At 40.3% G+C, this 24,825-nt stretch overlaps 1 protein-coding gene across 3 annotated transcripts in view; it reads right to left on the bottom strand.

Annotated features, from left to right (window-relative positions):
• The window catches only part of GABRB2 (gamma-aminobutyric acid type A receptor subunit beta2), a 386,028-nt gene that overhangs the window by 108,741 nt on the left and 252,462 nt on the right, over nucleotides 1-24,825 (bottom strand). For all 3 annotated transcript variants that reach the window (XM_066589803.1, XM_066589801.1, XM_066589800.1), the window contains exon 5: nucleotides 5,953-6,035. In XM_066589803.1, coding sequence (XP_066445900.1) covers nucleotides 5,953-6,035 — 83 coding nt within the window. The remainder of the gene's footprint in view (nucleotides 1-5,952; nucleotides 6,036-24,825) is intronic.

Below are 24,825 nucleotides of genomic sequence, written 5' to 3'. Positions count from 1 at the left end.
CGGAAAAGATAGGGCAAGTACTATCTTTTTTCATCCGTACAATTAATGGGTGAGAATCCCGATAGTGAAAATAAAACCATTAAAATCAATGGTTTGGTTTTGTCCCGCAGCCGCATAATGGGACAAAACGTGGCCATGTGTTTAAGCCCTTAGAGCCATAAAAGCCATATATATATATATATATATATATATATCCTTCTTTTTCTCTCTTCTTTTATTCCTTTCTCTTTTCCCTTCCCTTTAAAAGAGGGAAGGAGGAGGAAAAAGAAGAGTTCTAGTGGGTTCATCTGAGACGAACCACCCAAGGTTCGAGTTTGCAGCAAACCAAACTTTTTGCAAAGTTCGCACTGAGGCTACACTTACATCGGCAATTTTATTGTGTAAGTGTTTTGCATTGTGAGACACGGCTGTGTGAATACAGCCAAAAATGGGTTCGACTGTTTTGGTTTGCTCAACACTAATTGTAAGTGTGCCACACTATTTAATTTATACATTTTGAATTTTCCTTTTACATGCATTTGTGAAAGGGATTTTCTCATATCAAATTGTTCCCTCACCCTTGGCAAATAGCTAATAATTCCAGGGGAAGCCATGAGCAGGCAGGAATTTCCCCTTTAGCTGTCACTGAAGATGAATGGCTCTCCATGCAATGTATGGATGGCTCAAACTTTCCAAAACTGTTCTGGCTCATGGAGGGGGACTCTCCACTCAGGACTCCTTCAAGGATTTCCTTATACCTACCGGTAATAGAGCACTTGTACAATGGGTATCTTCATAAAACAAGAGGAGGAAAATACTTACTGTTAAATTTGTACTGTTAGGTTTTTATTTTTCATATAATTTGAGCGTATATTAGTATGTAGATAATAAAAGCCAGGAATATTTAAAGTAACGAACGATGAAGCCCCAAAGAATACATCTGAGTATCCTCCAGCATTACTGTAATCACACCAATATGTAAAGATTGTCCTTGCTATGATTGTCACTCAGTCAGTCTTCTTGGCACACCCATTTCCCCTACAATATCCACAGTGATCTCTAACTATTCTCACTTTTGAGGCTCCTTTAACAGTGAAACTGTGTTTTCTCAGTTGTTAGGCTTTACATCAGTTACAGAAAAACCAGCGTAATTGCCCAGCAGCCACATTTTTACAAACATTGTCTGATGAGGCAAACAATATGTCAAAGCTTACTGTTGCAGAAAACATATATATTAAAAATAATCTAACCGAATAAGTATATTTTGAACATTAGGAGAAAATGTGGTGCTTATAATATCCCATATAAATGTAAAAAAAACAACAAAAAACAACATGTTGAAAAGTCTGTTTGCTGGAACAAATCCATTGATTTCCTATAAAATACACATGCCATGTTAAGAGATTACTAGACCGCTTTGTAAAGAAAAAGTCAATGCCCAGCTTTTGTACACATTCATGTTCAAGGGATTCAAGCACTGGATGATATCTCACCAACTGGCTATATTACTGCAACATTTGACTTTGAATACTATGCAAGCACCAAAAAATGAGCAAAGGATAGTTTTCAGTATTTGTTTGGTTTAAAAGGACATCTGTTATTGCCCTGCAGCTAGTAAACCAATATCATGGCAGAGGCATGACCATAGGGGGCACACTATACCTACCTCCCTGCTACTCAGCCTGCCTTGGGAAAATTGCCATGCACTGTATGTATATCATGCTGAAGTAGTCCAATAGGCTGTTCAATGCTAGATAGTGGTCCTCTATGAAACCACTGTCTTGCTTGGCTAATGCATAAGATCCCTGAATGTGGAATTCTTCTCTATTAAAGGGATTCTGTCACTGGATTCAAGTTGCCTGAACCCCGGACGGGGATGACAATTGCACCCAGGTATGTGTTATTCTGAAACACTGCAATGTTTCCAAATAAATACAATCTGAAGTTTGTCTCGGGAACGGAGCTCTCGAGTAAAGAGGTGGGCCAGGTCAGGATCTCTGCTTGCTTTTGTATAAGGAGAGAGCTGTCAGTCAACATGCTATGGGTGGTGAGAGCCTAGCATGGCCTGCCCCTTTGATTCAAGTTTTCATACCCTATTCTGAAATGCTGCAGTGTTCCAGAACAATACTTACATAGGATCACTGTATGCATCTATCCCAGTTTCATGATACCTGTGGGTCGATCAGCATGAACAGGTTCCCTTTAATTCAAAATTCCCCAATAGGGTACTGTAAATGATTTTCTAAACCAGACAACCCCTTTAAGGTCTTATAAATTCCATCTGAAACATTACTTCCCTTTTCATCATGTTTCAAAGCTAAAATCTATTCTATTACCTTTGCAAACAGGTAGTAGGTAGAAAATGATAAATGTTGCAATTGTTACCTTAATCTGCTCCTCAAGCTTCTTGTTAGCGGAAGAATCTACTCTGACTTTCCTGCAGCTTGGCAATGGTGATTGGAATTTGACCAAAGATCAGAATACCATTGAATACCATTAGAAATAAACATATACGGACCCAGACTACATAGCGTATCAAAAACTACATGGTCATTTTTAGATGTTTTATTTAGATACAGTAAGGTACATAACATCTATTTGTTTTTAACCCCTTGAGTATACCCATCTCAACCAAGCATGTCTGACATGGAAATAGTCATCCTCTTGGCCCAGTCAGCAGTGGACAAAATTACAGAAATAGCCAAATTAGATACAGAAACAATGTAGCACCGTGAGCCATGTTATTTCTGTAAATGTTAAGTTGCAGAAAAAGCATGGCTCACTGTGCTACATTATTTCCATAACTTCCTTCATTTTTTATGGGAGTTGCAGAAACAGCTTAGAAAAACAAAACCTGGCTGTTCTAGAATCTTGGCTGTAGAAGTGTAAAGGTGAACTTATATGGAGATAAGTTTAGGTCCCAGATGTAGGGACCTTTTCCATGTATGAGTAAATGCTTCTCCTTCCCCACCTTCTGCACTGATAATTTACTGACTGCTACAATATGTCTTGAGATATATCAGCTCACTGAGAGATAAGTTTACATGCTGCTTATATATGGAGAAGTAAGGAGGAGGAAGCAGTAGAATGAGACAGAGTCTGAGAAAAACACACAGAAAAGCTGCTGCTCAATAGAGTTGTAGCTCACCCAAGTTTTGGATTTACTACTATATAATGTCCTCCATGCTGCTGTTGCTTCCAGCTCAGCAAAGAAAGATCACTATTTGATGTTTGAAGTGCAGATTTTGCTGGTATGTTTTTTTAGGGCATAAGATGGGGGGCACCATGTCACATTTGTAGAACCCGTGAAGTAAAAGTTGCACAGTGATATTGTGGATGTAACCCTAGAAGCAAATGATAAGCCCACGTGCTAGAACAACCAAAATGCTGGTATGTGTTGTTTAAAATGTAATAATTTGGACCTCACCTTTATATACATTTGCAGTCCAATGTTAAAGCTATGAACACAGTTGGGATGTACTGCTGATTTACACTGACACTGCCTTTTGGTGGGAAACTTATGTTACTTTGTTCGTTGGGCCCTAAACTATTCAAAATTGAACTACCATAAACTAAAAGGACATAAATGCTCAAAACTATATCTGTAGATCATAGTTTACCTGCAGTAATATATATCAGGCTATAGTCATACCACATTTGATGTGAAAGCATATAGACAGGTATGCGCAATCATGTACTTGTTCATGTGCCAGACAATACCAGTACTGTAAAGTGCTACTGACTGCATTTTTCAATACAGTTGGATTTGCTGCAGCCTGATAAATCCCAGACAAAGTTACCATGTGTCAAAAGGACAGTTATTCGGCATATGTGTGGTTACTAAAATCAATGTGCACATGAGCATATGCTTCTTGAGACATTCCCTGCATACAGATGGAGTGCAATCAACACTTACTAGGCTAAAAACAATGTTGCAGAAAACTTGTAATTGACATTTAAAGAAACCCTCCAGTTCAAAGACAAAATTCTGTCCAAGGACTGGAGGTGGAAGGGCACATATTACCTGAATGTGCACCAGTCTACTGGTTCTGGACCATGTTTTTGGCTGTTCAAGATGATCAGCACAATCGTCAGCCTACCTAATATCCATAGAGTATTGGTAGAATTAGAATATCAATGCACTAGATCTTTTCTCTGATTGACAGTGTGTACTAGGTAGTTACAAAATTGTGGCAGTCATATTGGATGGCTAAAACCGAGGCCTGGTATCGATGGAGCTGTGGGATGGCAGAGAAGAACAATACCCCCTCCAGTTCGGGGACAAAATTTTGTCCAAAACCATGAAGGTTGCTTTAACAGCAAAAAAAACACTTAAAAAGCCAAGTTAAGGTTTGATGCAACAAGGTACAGATGGGTTATGTTGCATTCACACGGAACAATTATCGTTCAGAAAATTCTTCAAATGAACGGAACTGAACGATAATTGTTCAGCTTAAACACAATCCAATGACTGAACGAACAAGAATCGGGGTGCTTCTTGTTTTTCGTCTAGGTTTAACCACCATAAAAACCAGCAGAGTTTTGTGCACTTATCGTGCAGTTTAAACACTTCTTGGTCTGTATTTCACATAGGAATGCAAAACACTGAATGATTAGTGAATGAGAAATGCATGATTCTCCTCAAAAATGGTGCAGTCTGAATAGCTGCTCGAGCATGGACGAGCTGGTGATAACATAACCAGATTTTTCGCTCAGGCAGACGAGAATCGTGAGATTCTCCTCCTGTGTAAAAGAGGCATTACTCTTTGGCTTGACTATAAAGGTCCATTTACATGCAAAGATAAACTTTCAAATGATTGAAAGATTAGTGATCATTTTGCATAAAGTACTACTGGGAACTAGTGCCCATTAGTATTTTATCAGATTCATTAGCATGCAAATGAACCTCACAGAGCTGTTGCAAAACTCAGCAGGTGGTCTGCTCTGCAATTAGCTCTATTGTTCAGCCATGGGCTGCTAAGAGAATACTATGTAATCTCCTGCTCCAGTGGAGAACACAGCATGCAGTCTGAATGCTGGTTTTTAAGCTCACCTAAAAATCATTGTTCAGACGAAAAATGTATGATGGTAGCATTTACACACAATGATGATCACTCAAAAGCCATTGTTTTAACGAATTTTGAGTGCTAATCATTGCGTGTAAATGGGCCTTTAATGTGATGGGATATTAGCATATGCTGTGCTATCAGGATGGTTTATTACACTGAGATTACTTTACTATGGGTTTTGTTGTGTTAAGATAAGAGCACAATACCTTTTCCAATCCACTGCCTGACGTCTGAAGACATTCTGATTGAAGGCTGTACAGCTCCAATGTCGGAAGACGTCCGGCAGGGTATTCTTATTGTATATTACTGGCTGCTCTGTTGTCGGGGGTCTCTCCAGCGTGTCCCATAACACAGTACTAGCTCTAGCCAGCAGACAGCGCCATTATATAATGATAGAAAGAGAAAGCCCCCTAGGAAACCCTGAATCCAACATTGGATTGCAAAGGGTTAATGGGTTAAGATAAGATATCTTTTTGCCCCCTACTATCACAATTAAGGTAAAATTTGTTCTATCTGTATGCTGACAGTAGCTAATAAATGCTGTGTGAATTACCATACGATTAAGATTTAACACAATCAATTCCTTGTTAGAACTAGTTCACATCAGGCTCAGGGGTGTCGTTTTCCTGCTTTCCAGGGGGTGCTGAACAGGAAAACAGCACCCCCTGGCTGAACAAATCAGTCTTGAAACAGATGGTGTTAAATGAAGCCCATTGACTATTATGGGGTCTGCTCGATTGCCACCTTAGGTTTTGGCAAACTGCTCTATTTCGTTCTGTTTTTAAGTGGAATCCAGCAACCAAGGTCCCGAATGGGACCTTTATCGATGATGTGAACGAGCCCTTAAATTGCAAGTCAATACTTGTCAAGCTTAATAAAGCAATGTGAAGATGCAGTTACTTACAACTTTCTATTTCTAAGGTGCAGTTTTGTTCATCTAGTGGATATCTTCGAAGGTCCATCATGCAGGCAGCAGTGGTTGTAATCCTAGAAAGAAAACAACATTTGACATAAATGATAAATTATATATTAAGAGGCTGTGAAATCCATTGCTAATTAAATATAATTATTAATCAATATTTGGGGCTAACTAATACTTTTTATTTCACAGTAGCAGCACAGGAAATGCTAAAGAAAAGAGGTGATGATTCAATTGATACAAAAACCAATTGGTCAGAATAAATAGATTATTTTCAAACAGCTCAACAAGATATAAACTAGACACTCATAGCATGATCATTATATGAAGTTCTGGAGTAAAACCTTAAAGAGAACACTACAATAAATGATTTAATGTAAAATAATTAAAATCTGTGATTTACTTTCAGATACAGCAATGTAACAGACATGTTAATTAAAACATTATTCAGTAGTGTTTGAAGAGACAGATTGCTCCAAGACTGACCCAAAACATTAATTGTAGTCAAAACAAAAGACATTTCAAAAGATAATAAGGTCTATTTCATCACAAGGCCTCGTATGAAGATCATTTAGCTACAAAACAGACAGCATTGTTCAATTAATTTTCACCAACATGAAATATTGTAGACATAAATGAAAAAAGTAGCATGACTACCTAATCACACTAAAATTATTATTTGTAATTAGATTTGGGACATATCATTTGGGAGAAAATTTTACAACATTTTTGAAATATAACTGGTCAGTGCTTAAATGTCATCAAGGGTACATTTACACGTTGCAGAAAAACTGCATCAGAAACATTCACTATTTACATGAAAGGGATGAAAGCAAATCCTATTCACATGTAGAGGATACAAACGCTACAGATTTTCTGCTGTAACTGTAACTTGCGCTATGGTGCATTCAGTGGAACCAGAGCTTTTCGCAAGGGGTGAATGCACCCTAAAATGGTCATCTATGATTAAACTGGTCAGTACAACCAGAGGTGATTAATTTCAGAGCTAAGCATGGGGTCATATTGGACGACAGATTAACAGGATATTCATGGTCAAATGTAGTGGATTTAGAGCGGACTAAAACAAAGACATCTGATACTGGTGACAAGGTATTGCCTGAACCACCTAAACTGGACTGCCACAGGAGAGAAGCAGAGTTCAGATCCGAGACAAACACCGACTGACAAGTATTTGTGTTGTAAGTTTGACTATTTTCATATATTCAGAGGTATTTTTGTAGGAACAGCACATATGTGTAGATTGTCAGGACAAATACCATTGTCAATACTTAATGTTTTAAAGCATAGTGGTTCTTTTGTAAAAGCAAATTGTTAATATTAATGCTGTAGCTTATATAATTGGAAATCTTGCACGTAAGCCCCATTTCTCATAATATACAATCATTTTGAGTACCATCTTGCAGTTAGAATTTAAAGCTAAAACTTTATTTTTTGCCATATCTCTATGGGCCACCCTACTGCGCAAGTGCCGCTTGGAGTATCACATGGTTTAGGGTTGACATTGTGACATCGTCCCAGACCAGTGCCAGTAACTATTAAGTCATGGCGCTGTCAGAGCCATGACAAAAACTTCAATGGGTCTAGGATATACCAACAATGTCCAATCAACAGGGTCCCAAACCTTGTGACCTCTGCTATTGTCTAAAACAAAGTGGTAGTGGGGCTATACTGGTTTCCATCCAAAAAAGTCAAGTGGAGCTGACAGAAGGCAAAGTGCCATAGCAATTTCCTAGCACCATTGCCACTTCATTCCATGAATCAGACATCGGTGACATATGCCACCAAAGTCTGTGATGAGACAACCAAGTTCACAAAAACATTCTTCTTTTAATGCTATTACTCTACACAAAGCTGGTTTTTCCCAAACAGGTTTTCTAGAGAGTAGACTTTCAGAATGAATATCAGCAGAACACGCTCTATGCAGACTTTGAGCCAGGAAGGAACACTGGGAAACTTTTTCCATGAATGCTGCAAAATGGTAAATGAAACTCAGAGTTGTGATGCCAAACACAGCCCAGGATCAGTAAAATATAAAAATATGCAACTTATTTACATAGTTATTTTACTCTGCAGGTAGGTTCATTTGATACGCAACAGTAAACTGGTGTACAGAGATGAAGGTTAACACACTACTTGTTAAATGTAATGCCAACCATAGCTGCTAGATATGAGCTAATAGTTTTTTAGTTTCAATAGTTACCTTGTTTTCTTAATCACTAAAGCTTGCATACATTGATAGACTTAGCATATTTGGATTTGATTTCTTCGCAACCAAACCAACATTGATAATAGGATTTAATGCAAAATGAATGACACTGTACAGCAATGAGTTATGTATTTTATTTTAGGTGGCAAAGTGTAAAGTGACTCTCTGGTCCACATATGAAGTGTGGTAGAAATTTGAAACAAGTTGTGTGCAATAGCTCCATAGGTATGAAGAAGACAACAGCGGATGGGTCAATCTGGGTCAACAGTTGAACACAGACAAACCCTTTACATAACTTGAACAACCCGTTTAAGCATGTCACACAGCAGAAGTACCGTGAGAATTCGCATCACCCCCCAGCGCCAGGGCTTCATGCCGGGCAAGACACTCATGGCAGATCTGGTGAGGTGAGTATGGGGTCTCTGGGGGGCGCTGGGTCTGATTACACTGCGATATTTCACAGGCAGAATCCGACCCGACCGTGGGCATGAGCCCTAACACATTACAAAAACTTTATGGATAAAACGCAAGAAAAAATACTGCATTCAAAGTAGAAATATGCTATGGTTACCAGTTATGTAAAGTCAGAAAAGAAAGTTACATAAGCCTTGCAGCCAATTTAAATATTGTTAATGACAAATGTTGAAAATCAGCCCTATGTTGATGGAAATTAATGTACTGTATAGCTCGTCTTGGATTAAAGATAATTAGCTGACAGCTATTCTGTATGATTTATTTAATACCAAGTAATCCTCTCCAACACAATGACTTGAGAGACACATCAGAATTGACTTAGAAGTTCATTCTGCTAATAATATTGACTCGGACGTGCTAAAAAAACCTTTACACTTTAACCTTCATTAACCTAGCCTTGATTCCTGTCTTGTAATCTAATATATTGTCTCATGTTTTACTGAAAAATGAGTTTAAAAAAAGGGTAAAGACTGAGGAGACTGAAAAAGGGTACTCCGATAATTCTAACAGATATAAATGCCATATACAAAGAGAATATTCTCAATCTCTAGTAGGTGGAATTCCCTCATGTGAGAAAACAGCTTTGAAGTTTAGAAAAAAAGTGCTCAGTTGTTTACACAATTTACACAGACTGTAATGGAGAGATCCACTCACACATACTGTTATCAATCCTCTAATTTGCTTACCCTTTGCAACTGTTGGCTGGCCCCCACTGCCCAACAATAATCACTGTGACATCTATTTTTATTTTAAAAAAGAGGAGACCTCTATCTACAAATCATGTAAGGTATATGAGAATTCATGCTTATGTATTTGTGCTACTTGGAGCTGTTTGGCTGCAGGAAACAGACAGTTCTGTACATTGTGCAGTGGCCCGGGTTAGTACTGCAGGCTCAGTCCTTTTGAAATGAATAGCCTGCAGTACTAACCTGGGCGACTGCGCAATGTACGGAGTTGTCTGCTTCCTGCAGCAAAACACCCAGAAGTGGGCCCATACCTTTGACCACATGACATCTATACAATGGAGTATGAGAGGACCATTTTGCTGACTCATCCTGTATCAAGTGGAGGGCTATACTTCAAACCTTAAGGGTCATCCACATAGGTATAGGCAGGGTAGTTATGCATGAAGTCGGGCCCCTTAGCAATAATCCTCTCAAACTTTGTTCAGGACTTACAATTCTGTGCTCAAGCCGCACCACTGGGTTATAATCAGTAGAAGACAGCCACCACCCTGCACATACCAGCTGATTAGCCAGGTAGTAGTAGTAGTAGTAGTAGTAGTGAAAGTGGGGGAGGGCTAGTCCCCTCCCTCCATGGGCAGACAGAGTTTCTAGTATCCTTGCCACAGTATATGGAGGAGTTTCTTTAGGAGAGCCATAAAGGACTTTTTTAGGGATCAAAATAGCGGTATTCTGGACTATATATAGAAATTTGGGTAATAGCTTAATTTTGATTAGGTTTATGCGACCTACTAGCGTCAGTGGGAGTGAAGCCCATCGGGTTGCCATAACTACTCCCCACTCCAACAGTGGGGCAAGGTTGTCTGCATAGAAATGGTCAGCAGACTTTTCACCACAATCCCAAGTTAGGTAACACTGTCTGTCCACCTCAGAGGAGCAGGGAGGGCCAAAGAGGTCGCAGGGGCATCAACCGCCAGCAGCTCAGTTTTATCCCAATTGACCTTCACCCAAGAGTATATTCCAAATGTATCAAAAATAGAGAGTACTGCAGCCAAGGCAGACTCTGGGTCCTGCAAGAATAAAGTGGTATTGGCCACATAAAGTATCACCTAATCTTTATATGCTCTCAGTCGGAACCCCACGACCTCAGCTGATGCTCCGATTAGGATCTCTAGTGTTTCAATTGCAATCGCAAAAAATGCTGAGGACAGAGGGCATCCCTGATGCGTTCCTCTAGCAAGGGAGAACTGTTTAGATGTATAAATGTTTATTTATATCCAAGCCACCGGGAGATAATATAGTGTTTGCACCCATTTAATGAAGTTTTCCCCAAAACCGAACTGTGTAATCACCTCCCACAAGTATCTCCATTCCACTGAATCAGTATGCTTTCCCCAGTTGGAGTGTAATAGTGCAAGGTTAGTGAAAAGTCGCCTAACATTCATGGTCGCACTCTTGTCCGGCATGAATCCCGATTGATCAGTGTGTATGATATGACTAAGTGCCCTGTTAATGTGTATTGCCAGTACTTTTGCTAGGATTTTAATATCATTGTTAAGGAGGGAGATGGGTCAGTATGAGCCACAGTCCCCTGGGTCCTTGGGGATTAAATCTATAAGGGCCTCACGCATGGTTGCCAGCAAGATCCTTTCCCAAAGCATATTATATTACTTGAGGATATTACTTTGGTGTTTCTTTTGTACCACTCAATAGGGAGTCCATCCGGGCTTGGGGATTTTCTATTTGGGAAGGATTGGATAGCCTTTGCTACTCCCTCTAGCTCTAAGTTCCCATCTAGCAGAGTCACGCTACTCTGAGACAATGTTGGGAAGGCAATGGTGTTGGGGTAAGTGCTTAGGTCTTCGCCGGGGCAATTGAGTTTAGACATATACATAGTTGTGTAGAAGTTAGCAAATGTATTATCGGTAAGCTCAGTGTCGGTGACCATGGCTCCAGACAAGTCCCGGACAGCCACAATTGGGGGTGTAATATTGTATTCACTAGCAAGAGAAGCTAATAGCTGACCATTTTTATCCCCTTGGTCGAAATTGCGGTACTGGGAGCGCAGAAGCTTTTTCTTGGTGTAATCAAGCATTGGTAGTCTATATTGTCTCCATAGATTATTAAGTGCAGAGTGGTTGGCCTCGGTGGGGCTTATAGTATAGCAAGCCTCTGCCTCACAGAGGCAGTGCACCAAGCTAAGTTTAGCCTGTTGTATGAACTTCCTATGGACAGATAAAGCTACTGCAAAGGAGCCTCTGCTAAAGGCTTTGAAGGCCTCCCAGACCCCACATTCGTGCACCAAAAGCAGCAGTGACTCCCCAATCGGTCTCTGCCTCCTGATCAGTATAGATACAGACCTCCTGCTGATCTAGCCATAGGAGATGGAGCTTCCATGGAGGACGAGTCCCCTTCACCCTCAAATTTAGAAATAGCTGAAGTGGTGAGTGATCGGAAACACCTCGGGGCAAGTAAGAGACCCCACACACCAAGGGAAGACATTCTGGGGACCCAAAACACAAATCTATTTTGGAAAATGAGCCATGTAACACTGAGTGGCAAGAGCATGCAGTATCATGTGGGTGTCTCAAATGCCACATGTCTTCCAGCAGGTAAGAGGAGGCCCATAACAGTAGTTGGGTTCCCACCGAGGTCGTCTGGCTGAGATGGTCCCGCACTCGGTCCATATGTTGGTTAAAATCTCCCATTAGTATTAATGGGGCTATGTACAACAGCACTACTTTAGCCATTATATCATGCAACACTTGAGCATCAGCTAGGGGAGGTACATAAACATTAAACTATGGTTAGGAGTTGCCCACCGAAGGAGCCCTGCAGTATAAGGAAATGGCCATTAGGGTCAATATGTAGTCTTTCAAAGGTAAATGGTATGGATTTAGTCACCAAGATTGTAGCGTGGTAGGCTGAGCTGACAAATGCACATTTAAGTGCCATAACCTTAGAGCCCTGTAAGTGCGTCTCTTATAGCAAGAGGATATGAGGGGAGTGATTTTTAAGAAAATTAAACACTAATGCTCACTTTAGTTTAGAATTAAGGCCACTGATGTTCCATGAGATCAGTTTAAGTTTATCAGCCATTGGGAATTAAGAGAAAACTCAAGAATGTCACACCAGGCACCTGCATATAGGCGGTCGCGCCGTGGGTCACACCTGAAAATCAAACTGTACATAAACACCAACTTCCCTCCCCTCCCTATGCATCCAACCCAACCGAGGACAGGTTTGAATCCCTGAAACATTTCGATCAAGAAAAGGGGGCGTGGGCTCAAACAACTTCTAAGGAACATAAAAGAAGAAATCCTGTGAAAAAGACAGAGCAAAAAGGAAGACGAGGGAGGACCCTCCATCTACGCCCATATCAGTACAGCAAACATAGGCCTGTATGATGCCTAGGATCACATACTCTGGTCCATTTAGCCATGGAGGAATCCTCCTCCCAAGGCCAGGAGCCCCCAGCAAGACCACAGCATATTTGATTTGCAGGCCTAAATTTGTACTTGGGGTCAAACAGTCAGAAACCAAAAGAGAGGAGGAGAGGCAATAGACAGTATAGAACAGTTACACCAATGCAAATATGGGACATGCATAAATCAGTCTTAGCGTAGTATAACATACAATCAATCACATATTACCCCTCCCCCCAAGAAAAGTCTACCTCTCCTCCGCAGAGGAAAGCAGTATTATCAATGGTGACAATAGGGAGCATTAATACTCATCTCAACCGGCCAGTCCCCTTAACGTTTCATAGGGCACTCAGGATCTATTGGCACTCTAACAGTTAAATCACATCCTCCAGCTTATAATCAGCTTGTCTCTGATCTTGTTAAGTTTAGTCGGGAACAGCATTGCATAGTCCAGCTGTTTAGAGTGTAGAAGATGCTTTGCCTCTGTGAACCTCTGACAACGCTTCTGAACCTCAAGAGAGTAGTTGGGGAAAATTCTCACATGCTGGCCTTGTACTTTTAGGAGACCCATTTTCCGGTTCCATTCCAGCACTTTATCTCTATCCCCTGTAGTTCAGTAGCTTAGCTATAAACGTGCGCGGAGGTGCTCCTGGTGCTGGTGTTTAGCTGGAATACGATGCACATGTTCCACGCAGAAGAGGGTTGAAAAGGAGTCAGAGCCATAGAAGTCCCCAAGTAGTGATTCAAGGTACTCGCAGGGTTGTCTCCCCTCCACTCCCTCCGGTAGGCCAATCAATCTCATGTTGCATCTATAGGAGCGATTCTCCAGGTCATCAAACTTCAGTTGCTGGGCCGAGGTAACAGATTCGAGTGCCTGCACTTGTGCCCTGAGTGGTGTGACTTTGCCCTCTAGGTCGAAAACTCAAGTCTCCACTGTAGTAGTGTGTTCTTGTAGATTATGGACATCCCCCTGCAGTAGTCCAAACTCAGATTGTAGGATATCAATTTTCTTTGTAAGCATGGATTGACTCTCTGTAATAGCTCTCAGTACATCTGTAATGGTTGGACTTGGAGCACAGGATCCAGGCGGAGACCACTGAGGCGTGCCAGGCTGAGAATTCCCCATAGCGCCAGGTTTCACAATCTGCTGTACCTTATTAGTGACTTTTGTTTGCTTTGTAGGGGCCATGCGGGCAGAAGGTGTAGATTAGGTATAGAAAAGCATAGCCAGAAGTGAAGGCGTCACCCATCAGAGCTGCTGTAGTATAATGGAGGGAGTCTTTTGGGAACTTTATTTATTTACTACATCTTTGGGGTTCTTGCATGTAGCAGAGTACAGAGTGTATATCATTGCAAGTCCATAACGGAGGCTGCAGCCTGTTAATAGGTTTGTAATTTGAACCTAACGGTTCTAAATCAATAATAATGCAGTGTGTCTGTCCAGTGAATGACCACTTGGTGGTGTCAGATTAAATCAGAAATGCAGGGTGCCCTGCCAGTAAATGACCACTTGGTGGCAGCAGAGTGTAGCAGAGGTCTTATTCCTGTAGGTTAGGAGTTTTACTCCCACTGTTCTCTTCACCCATGAGCCTGCATTCCCTTCACTCCACAATCCGCATGTTTCATCAGATTATACAGGTAATGCTCCATTTACACACACATATATCTTTCAAAAGATTGAAAGATCAGCGATCTTTATCCAAAAAAGTACTAATAGGCACTAATCGCTATTAGTACTTATCAGCTTAATTTGCATGCAAATGAGCTTCTTGAAGTGGTTACAGAACTCAGCAGGAGGTCTGAGCTCCGCAATTAGCTGTATTGTTCAGCTGCAGGCTCCCCTTGGAGAATTCAGCACCATGGACAGCATTCACAGTGCGCGGTCCTGCTAATCAGCTGTTCTGCTCTGGAGGGTGAGAAGTGAGAACTGCTATAACAATGTTATCAGCTGTTATTAGATCTCCACTGGCAGAGCACAGCATGCGGTCCTACTTATCAGCTGTTCTGCTGAATGAGGGTTTTCAAACAGAATTTAGGAGAGGGGCACTTCATCCATCCAATCTGCGGGTACCGTGTATTTAGGGGCACACCATGGGGCTTGCTCTTCCTCTGCTCTCCTTTCTATCACCTCCCTCCTCTGCACTTCTGCGTTCCCCTTACCCTCCTCTGCGCTTCTCTCCCTCCTTCCCGAAGAGCTCCACAGCCGCGGGGCACAGCAGGAGGGATGTAATCTTCTATCCCCGGCTCCAAGATGGTGGACACCCAGGCAGAGGTCAGTAGCAGCGTGTCCTGGGGTTTAGTACTGTCTCTGGTGCCTAGATCTCCAGAGAGCACTGCTATGCAGAGGGCCTGGAGCAGGGCCTCTTATGACACAGGCTCAGTGTCTGCTGCCGCTGCTGCCAGCGGCAGCATCACTCACCTGGCCCTTGCAATCTTGGCTCCTCAAAATGTTGATAATCAATGTTAAATTTGTAGGTCTCCTAAATGGTGTAAAAAAGAAATAAACATTTTTCAAACGTGCGTCCAGAATAATGTAAACAGATGGAAATATATATCTTGTAAATTTGTACGGTATGTTTACACAGGTTTGAGATATTGCAATTGAAAATGTGAAAAAATAATAATTTTTTTAAATTTTTTCCCAATTTTGGTGCTTTTAATAAATATATATAAATTCTATCAGTCTATTTTACCACCTAAATGAAGTACAATATGTGGCGAAAAAACAATGTCTGAATCACTTGGATATGAAAAACCTTCATGGAGTTATTCAATGTTAAAGTGACACATCAGATTTCCAAAATTTCGCTCCATCACTAAGCGCAAACAGGTTTTGATGTATTTATTCAATTAATATTAAATGTAAACATCTCAGTTAACACTAATAATATATAATTTAATTTGCCGTTTCTGCCTGTTAATTGTACATTTGATAGTCTATTTGGTCATCACATTTAATTATGCAAAATCAAAGCTGCGCATGAAAAAATGCATAGATGTAAATACACACTAGAAAGATTGAAAAGCCAATTTTGAAGCTTTTATTAAACAACAAGTAATGGATAACCTAGGAGTAAATATTAATTCCATATTTATCCATCATCAAAGAATCCAGGGTGATCTGTACAGTCAACAATAACCTACATCCATTTTTATAAACATAGAATTAAAAGTAGCACTCACTAATTTACAAGATGAAAACTGATTAACTGTGCATAAATTACTTTGATGAATGTGCCATTATTTAGACTGCATACTATAAAACTGCATGTTAATGCTGCATTAAAAATGCTAACACTACTGAGTGAATCTATTATAAAATTTGTAGCAGGTGCTATAAACGTTCAACACTCAATACCAAGAAAACTCATTTTCCTCCGAATGTACCTAGAGAAATAATCCATGTAGTGCTCTTCCATAAGATAACACTTTAAAGGAAACAAAGTGTTTAGTTATCGTTGTACACAAAAAATATTCAATACTAGATGTAGTGGAGCTAGAAACATTGAATTTAAAGGTACCTTACATAGGAGAATTATTGCCCGAACAATTTTGGAAAACAGCAAATGCGGGAAACAGTTACCCCATGTATGAGGGGCGTTCATTAAAGATCTCCCCTGACTTACATCTATTTAGCGCAAGATGCTGAAACTGCACATGTGTAATGATAAAAGTCTCTATAGGTTATGTGCCAATTTTCAACTCTGAACTGATAACGGTCTCTCTTTTATAGTTGCTGAAGTGGTGCGAGGTCAAATAATGAACCCAGTGGAATACTGAGCAGTCAAGTTCCTTTACTTGAAAAGTCGCACAACAAGGGAGACGTTCAATGAGATGAAAGAGGTTTATGGGGAGGATTCCCTTTTATATGATGTAGTCAAGAACTGGCATCGACATTTCAAATGTGGTCAGACTTTGGTGGAAACGGCTCCAATTTCAGGGCAACTCCGATATCGATGAACACACCATCCAGCAAGTGGAAAATTACCATGTAAACATTCGCTACCTAGCTCAAAATGTCAAGATTAGGGTTGGGTTTGTCGAAAAAATCATCCAAGACCATTTTCATATGCATAGGGTATCTGCTCACTGGGTTCCCCGGCTGCTCGCACCTTTCCAGAAGCAGGAAGAAGTTGAATGCTCCCTGGCTTTTTCGACGATTTGCCATGGAAACTAGGAAGAGTTTTTCAATGGACTCATCACACAGGATGAAAGCTGGGTCTTTCACTATGATCCAGAGACTAAAGTTCAGTCAATGCAATAAAAGCATCTGGACTCAATACCTCAAAAGAAGGCACGTGCCTAACCCTCTGCAGGCAAGGTCATGCTTACAGTCTTCTGGGACCATTACTGAGTAGTCTTGATGGATTTCCTAGCAAAGGGTACCACGATTACTGGGGCATACTATGCTTCCCTGTTGGGGAAATTGCGGGAGGCCATCAAAACCAAGAGACCTGGCATACTCACCAAAGATGTCCACCTTCTGCAAGCTAATGCCCCAGTTCACAACTCACATGTTGCACAGATGAAAGCACGCTGTTGCGGGTATGAAAATTTCTCTGCATACCCCTTATTCATCCGACCTCACACCGTCAGACTTCCACGAAATCCATTTTTAAGGGCAAGCATTTTCCAGATGATGGGACTTTGATTTCCAAAGTCACAACATGGCTTTTGGAGCAACCGGTTGACTTCTACAAGCGAGGTGTTTACAGTTACATAAAGAGATGGAAGAAGTGTGTGTCCCTAGGTTGCATCTATGTAGTGAAGGTCTAATAACTGTGCCAAGTTTCGTTGCCCTCAGTCCACAGGACAAATCACTTACTTGTTGGAGTTGCTTGTTTTTTTTTAGCAGAACTAAAAACCAAGACAGCAAGAAGAGGATCCAGCATACATAAAATCATATTAAAATTCCAACAGGAAGTACATACAATGGTGTGACCAGCAGACATGTTCAAGCTGTCTCAGCAGCTCTTAGTCATAGCATAAGCACATGGCGCACCTGCTCAGTTGAAAGAAAAAAACATGCAACCAATAAACAAACAAGTAATCATGTGACTAAACAGAAAAAAAGGGATAGGAAAGGGAGATAGAACTCCTGGAAATTAACCATTAGTAGTTAAAATCAGGTCAGATCTCCTGTTTAAACTACAGGGGGCACTAGTTTTCAACCAAAAAATCCTGCATGTTTCTCTGTTAAGTACTCTTGATGGTGATCGCCTCCCCTAATAGGATAACTAACCCTTTCAATGCTTTCAGCGTGCATAGAGGAAAAATTACCAGCATGTATGTTGAAAACTGTTTACAATTAATGAAGGTAGGTGGCTGAAAGAGATCTCTGGCCTGCTATGCATCCATTCTCTGAATGACCATTGGTCCTGTGTAAAAGCACAGGAATAGTTGCTGGGATCGCTGTTGGGTGCTAATGGACAGAACTTGGGTAAATCAGGAGTGGTCAATGTAAAGGAAAATAAGAACTTAGAGGGGTTTGTCAGGATTTAATACCAATAGCCCTTATTTAAGCTTGATTCTCAATCGCTTGCTGAAGAGACATGTAACTGCACATTACGTGCATAGGCCCACTATGAGGAAAATCAAGAATCACTTCCCTGAACCCTGCAGAAATGTAAAAAAAAATGTCTAGTCATTAAGGGGGTTAAAGCCTATTGGAAGATTTTGTGCTTTCACCGGAATACAACTAAAGAACCAAGAAGAATTATTTGTACTATGACCAGTATTTCTACACATCTGTTGCAAGAATATTTGTTCTCTTTGAATCAAATTGCATAAAAAAGTTTTACCAATTTTCTGTGTTTTACAGATGCATCCAAAAGAGTAAATCTGCAGAGGAAACACTTTTGGCCCTAGTCAACCTGCTATCTCCATTTCCCAAACGTACGCAGCTCTGCTAACCTAAGTCAGTGGAGCAAAGCATTTTTCAAATACGAAAAATAAATTACCTACAGATGCCTCCTGTCATAAGGTACAGTAATAATCTTGGAGGTCTTTCACTTTTCCCATTTATAAGAATAAATTAGGTTATTCAGGTTTTAAGCAGGGCAGTACAGTTTTCTTTTACCTGCATTTTTTGCTAGTGTGCAATGCATTTAGATTAAATCATTGTTTAAAGATAGTTATAAAACCTTTAACTGTAATCTAAACATGAACAATTGGTGGTCCAAATAGCAACTAAATAATGATGAGAAACCACTCAAGCATATTCGCTAACTTGATGGAAAGAGCAGGAACTCATGTTTTCTTTCCTAGTTAAAGGCCTATAATATACAAAAAGTTAAGAATGTCAAGAAAAGATTTTTAATTTTTACACTGAGAGCCAGACATTTAATTTGACTGTCAAGTCTGGAGTTCAAAAATGAATACAAGGCAAAACCTACAGGGGATGATTACTTTATCTGCTATTTACTTTTGTCAGTGATTGCTACTTTCCTGTTTGTAGTTTGGTTCTATTAAGGCAGAGTTCTGATCAACAACTACATCTAAAGCCCCATTTAGACACAACACTTACCGCCCAAAATCCGACTTTTGAGTGATAATCTTTGTGTCTAAATGTGCCCATCTTTCAGTTTTCTGCCAAACGATGGTTTTTAGTTCTGCTTGAAAACCCTCCTTCAGCAAAACAGCTAATAAGCAGGACAGCACACTGTGTTCTGCCAGTAAAGATCTGATAACAGCTGATAGCATTGTTACAGCTGTTCTTAGTTCTTACCCTAGCCACCAAAACAGCTGATTAGCAGGACTGCAATCTCCTGTCCATAGTGCTGAATTCTCCAAGGGGAGCATGTGGCTGAACAATACAGCTAATTACAGAGCTCAGACCTCCTGCTGAGTTCTGTAACAGCTTCCAGAAGCTCATTTGCATGCAAATGAAGCTGATAAGTACTAATAGCAATTAGTCTCTATTAGTACTTTTATGCAAAACAATTGCTGATCCTTCAATCTTTTGAAAGCTTTCTGTGAGTGAAAATGGACCTTTAGCTATAGAGGCCAGAGTGAGTATAAGATAGTTTGAGACATACCTCCTCTCCCATAATTGGTCCAGGCTGCTGATCTGTCACTTCCCTCACTACTCTGCCTCCTCAGATTAACTGCTGTATATAAACACAAGCCCACCATAAACTCATCAGGAAGTTAATGCATGGATGGCTGATTTCTATTACAGCAAATTTAGAATGATCATAAATTATAGACTATTAAGCCACTAGTCAAAAATGATTATCAGTTTACTGTGACATATAAAACTATGGCAAGTGAGGATGAGAAAGTTGGAGTCGGGAGTGTTCCTTATACGTTTTACTCAGGCAAAACTAAAGATGAGTTATTGGCTGAAATCTTGGATACCTGTGTGTTCCCAAAGTTAATGGTGTTGTTACAAAAATGTACTGGCTATAACAAAGCAATGTTATGAGCCACTTGAGAGAAAGTATAGGAAAGATACAACAAATGCTTTACCTAATTATTCAATTACTACCCTCTGCAAAATATTAAAAGACAGAATATCAATCAAAAATTTCCCACACTTCCATTACAGACCGTTTTTCTCATCATTTCAAAAGCTGTCAATAAAATGGTACTATATTGTATTAACCCTTTGCAATCCAATTTTGGATTCAGGGTTTCCTAGGGGTTTTTCTCTTTCTGCCATTCTACAATGGCGCCACCTGCTGGCTAGAGTCAGTACTGCGGTATTGGACATGCTGGAGAGGCCCCCGACAACAGAGCAGCCAGTAATATACAGTAAGAAAACCCTACCGGACGTCTTCCGACATCGGAAGCTGTACAGCCTTCAATCAGAATGTCTTTAGACGTCAGACAGTTTATTGGAAAGGGTTAAAATACTACTACCATATAGTGGCATCATAACACTATAATATTTTGTCCACACGATGCTGACATTTAATACTCACTATAAAAATAATACCACTATACATTCACTAATTAATACTGCCATACACAGTCTATATAATATTATCACATAAAGAAGTGCAGAGCAAGAAGAGGACCTTCCGGCTGCATGAGATCTCATCTTCTCTCATATTGTTGGGCATACTGGTCACCTATAAATGAGCACTGTGGAACTAACAGTCAAATGGAATAAAGGTCCTACCCTTGGGAGCCCTAGGCAAATGTAGTCCCTGGACAACTGTCTAAACCTAATCCTGTTAATGAATCAATAAATGGTAAGATGTTTATATACCTCATTTTTAAAGGTCCATTTACACAGGACGAGTGTTGGGCAAACAATGCCCAACACTCATCCTTGTGTCTCCGCACTTCCGTGCTCATAAAAGATGAGCTCATCCTGCAGTTTAAACAGCAGCCGTTCAGTAGAGAACGGCCGCTGTGTATCTCAATGGAGGGGGGCGGGAGAGCGAGAGGAGATAAATCTCCTGCACTGCCTTCACCCCCCCCCCCCCCCCCCCCCCCCCCCCCACGCTGGCCGCTCCGTGTGCAAGCCAGCTCTGTTAGTTGCACAGGAGCGCTGAGACACAGGGATGAGTGTCAGGCATTGTTTGCCCGACACTCGTCCTGTGTAAATGGGCCTTTAAAAATGTTAGTTTTAAATTATTGCACCTATAGCATAAGCTTGGAGGTGTGCAAGAGTCAACTGACATCTATGTAGAAAGAGGTGATTAAGCAAACCCTTAAACTCAATAACTGACCTGAAAAGATTTGTGTCATTAGTATTATACCACTTGAAACTAAAATATGCAGTAACAGGAAATGACAGGATATACAAAGTCTTTACAATGACAAAGGAGGGGAAAGGTGTCCTCAGTATTCAATATACTCAGGATGTTACTATAGTAATTTGCATGTCAATATATATTTTATTGTATCACATTGTCTTATTTACACTTGCACTTTCTGATGGAACATTATGTGGGAGTAGGCTTAGATTAGATTTTCTGCACTTGCACTTTTTATGTATGCATTGCTCATTGTGCTATGTGTCAGCAGGCGTTTAATGCAAGAAATTGATAGCTTGATAGTCCATTAAATATTATATGATGCCCCATCCCACTATGGGGATGTTGTATTAGTACTGAAGTTATTATAAGATGGATGGATGGATGGATAGATAGATATGCAGAGGAGTCACATGTTTCAGCCACTAGGTGGCTATATTGCAGGAACATTAAGAATGGTCAGTAGAAAAGGGTTGTGCTCTGCTCTGAAGTTGTCTGATTATGTTCCACCTGAGATGGGTTGTTAAAAAGAGGTGTGAGTCTCTCAATGGTGACCCACAGTCTGGCTCAAGGTAATTGCCAGGTTGTGCTGCTGGGATTTGTTGTTCTATATGAGTTTCCAGCAGCACAACTTTACAGGTGTGGTTTAATTGAGCTGACTGGGTGTGGATTTCTCCAGCCAGCCAATCCCCCTGGTCTGTTGCTAATATATACCATCCATCTGCAGCTACAGGATGCAGATTCCCCTTCACTTTAGGGCTCTGAAGAAGCAGTAAAGCTGGCAGGAGCCAAATTCAATTGAAATTTTGTTTTGGAAGTGAATTCACACCATGTGGCAACAGTCTTAAGCACGCAGCTGAGTGGCTAATTCCCCCATATTTCACTACATATATTATCCATATTATTTCCATATATCTGCTTATATGGCAGATCTATGCTTATCCCAGACAGCTTGAATTCATTTATTGTTGGTTTTCCAACCACGTCTGCAGGAATTTTATTCCAAGCATTTTAGTAAAATATTTTCTGATGTTGCTTTTTATTTCCCCCCCCCAGCTAATCTCAGATTGTAGCTGCTTGTTCTAGTATTTAGTTTCATAACAAAAACACTTCTTTCCTGAACAGTATTTATACCTTTTAACATATTTAAAGTTTCAGATCATGTTCCCTCGTCTGCTGGTTACACCTCTAGCTATCCAGCCAAGCATCCTACTTGCTATTTTTGCTCCCTGACCACACTGTGGACTCATCTTGAGGCTGTCAAACATAATAACCCCATAATCCTTTCCTTCTGAAGCCCCAAGACCCATCAGAAGACCCAATTTGATAGTCTGAGGATTTTCTCTCCACAAGTGCATTGTTTTACATTTGGAAATATCGAAATGCAGATTACATTGTTTTGCCGATTTATCCAGACATCACCAGGAGCATCAACCCTAGTGTGCACTTTTGTATCATTAGCAAACAGACAAACCTTACCTATTAAACCTTCTCCTATGGCACTTATAAACATATTAAAAAGAATAAGACCCAGGACACACCCTTGTGGTCACCACTTATAGCTCATCCCTATTCAGAATACACTCTATAACAATAATACTTGGATAGCTATCTTTTAACAAATTGTGAATCCACTGGACTGGTAATGGATTAAGTCCAATTTTCAGTAGCTTATTTATGAGCTCTTCATTAGGAACTGTATTAAAGACTTTGCTGCAATCCAAATAGGCAATATCTGCGGCACAACCTTCATCCACCACTTCTGTGATACAATCAAAGAAATCAATGAGATTAGTTTAACATGATCTTCCCTCAGTGAAGAAATGCTATTTACGGTCCAACAGGTTATTGTTTTTTAAAGGTCTAATATCCTCTTTTTCAGGTTTTCATTAGTTTAAAGGGGTTGTCCCGCGAAAGCAAGTGGGGTTATACACTTCTGTATGGCCATATTAATGCACTTTGTAATATACATCGTGCATTAAATATGAGCCATACAGAAGTTATATACTCACCTTCCCTGCGTCCCCGTCTCCATGGTGCCGTCTAATTTCAGCGTCTAATCGCCCGATTAGACGCGCTTGCGCAGAAGGGTCTTCTCCCTTCTGGTCGGTCCGGGCACGAGCGGCGTTCTGGCTCCGCCCCCTTCTACGCATCATCGCGTAGCTCCACCCCGTCACGTGTGCCAATTCCAGCCAATCAGGAGGCTGGAATCGGCAATGGACCGCACAGAGCCCACGGTGCACCATGGGAGAAGACCCGCGGTGCATCGTGGGTGAACATCCCGGCGGCCATCTTGGAGGAAAAGAAGGAAGAAGTTGCAGAGAGGGGATTCGGGTAAGTAAAATTTTTTTTTTATTTCAACACATCCCTTGGGTTTGTCCTGCGCTGAACGGGGGGCCTATGCAAAAAAAAAAAAACCCATTTCGGCACGGGACAACCCCTTTAACTACTACAGATGTCAAACTAACTGGCTGGTAGTTCCCAATTTCTTCTCTACTACCCTTCTTATGGATGGGTAAAACATTGGCTATTCTTCAATCATCAGGAAAATCACCATTTGGAAGGTACTGGCCAAACAAATCAATTAAAGGTGTAGCAATCACATATTGGAGTTCTTTAAAAACTCTGTGGTAGATGCCACCTGGACTCATTGCCCTATTCAATGTTAAATGTGCAAGTTCAATTACAAAATCAGCTTCCAAAAACACTAGATCTGAGCTTTTACAACTAGAAGTACTACCAGGCCCAAATATATTATCAATCTGAAATCCAGCTTCTGAAAATATTGAACAATTTTCTCCATAGTGACATATGTATAGTAACAATTTCTGTATTTTTGTATTAATTATTTACAATAAAGATGGAATTCATATTACGATTTTTGGCATTACTGCTCATTTTTGTAGATAAGATTTAGTTGTTGAAAACAGACTGTCATACAATATATTATGTTGATGGTATACTGTATATAGCTTTAATTGTGAATATTAAAAACACATTTACTGGGCATGTTGTAAATTTTCATTTTTAACTAGACTGTTCCTTTAAATATAAAAATGTTGATGATGATTTGATGACTTCTATTTCAGCAGCTAAGAGCACGTTATCAATATGTAAAAACCATATAAAAATGGACAGAAGACAAGACAGGCAAAGCCTTTGATATGGTAATAAAGGTTTCCTCAGGAAGGCAAGAGAACTAATGCTAAGCTTTAAAGCATGATTGACTACATTGAATGATTCATTGACTTATTTTATTTGTAGGACAAGATGAAGATTTGTTAATAATCAGGATAATTTTGTGGTATGAAAGAAGGTAAAGTGCTGCCTGCTTTCTTATC

Source organism: Eleutherodactylus coqui, chromosome 2, assembly GCF_035609145.1.
Source record: "Eleutherodactylus coqui strain aEleCoq1 chromosome 2, aEleCoq1.hap1, whole genome shotgun sequence".
Classification (NCBI taxonomy): domain Eukaryota; kingdom Metazoa; phylum Chordata; class Amphibia; order Anura; family Eleutherodactylidae; genus Eleutherodactylus; species Eleutherodactylus coqui.
The sequence above is the reverse complement of the archived record's forward strand: the minus strand, read 5'-3'. Positions and strand labels throughout refer to the sequence as shown.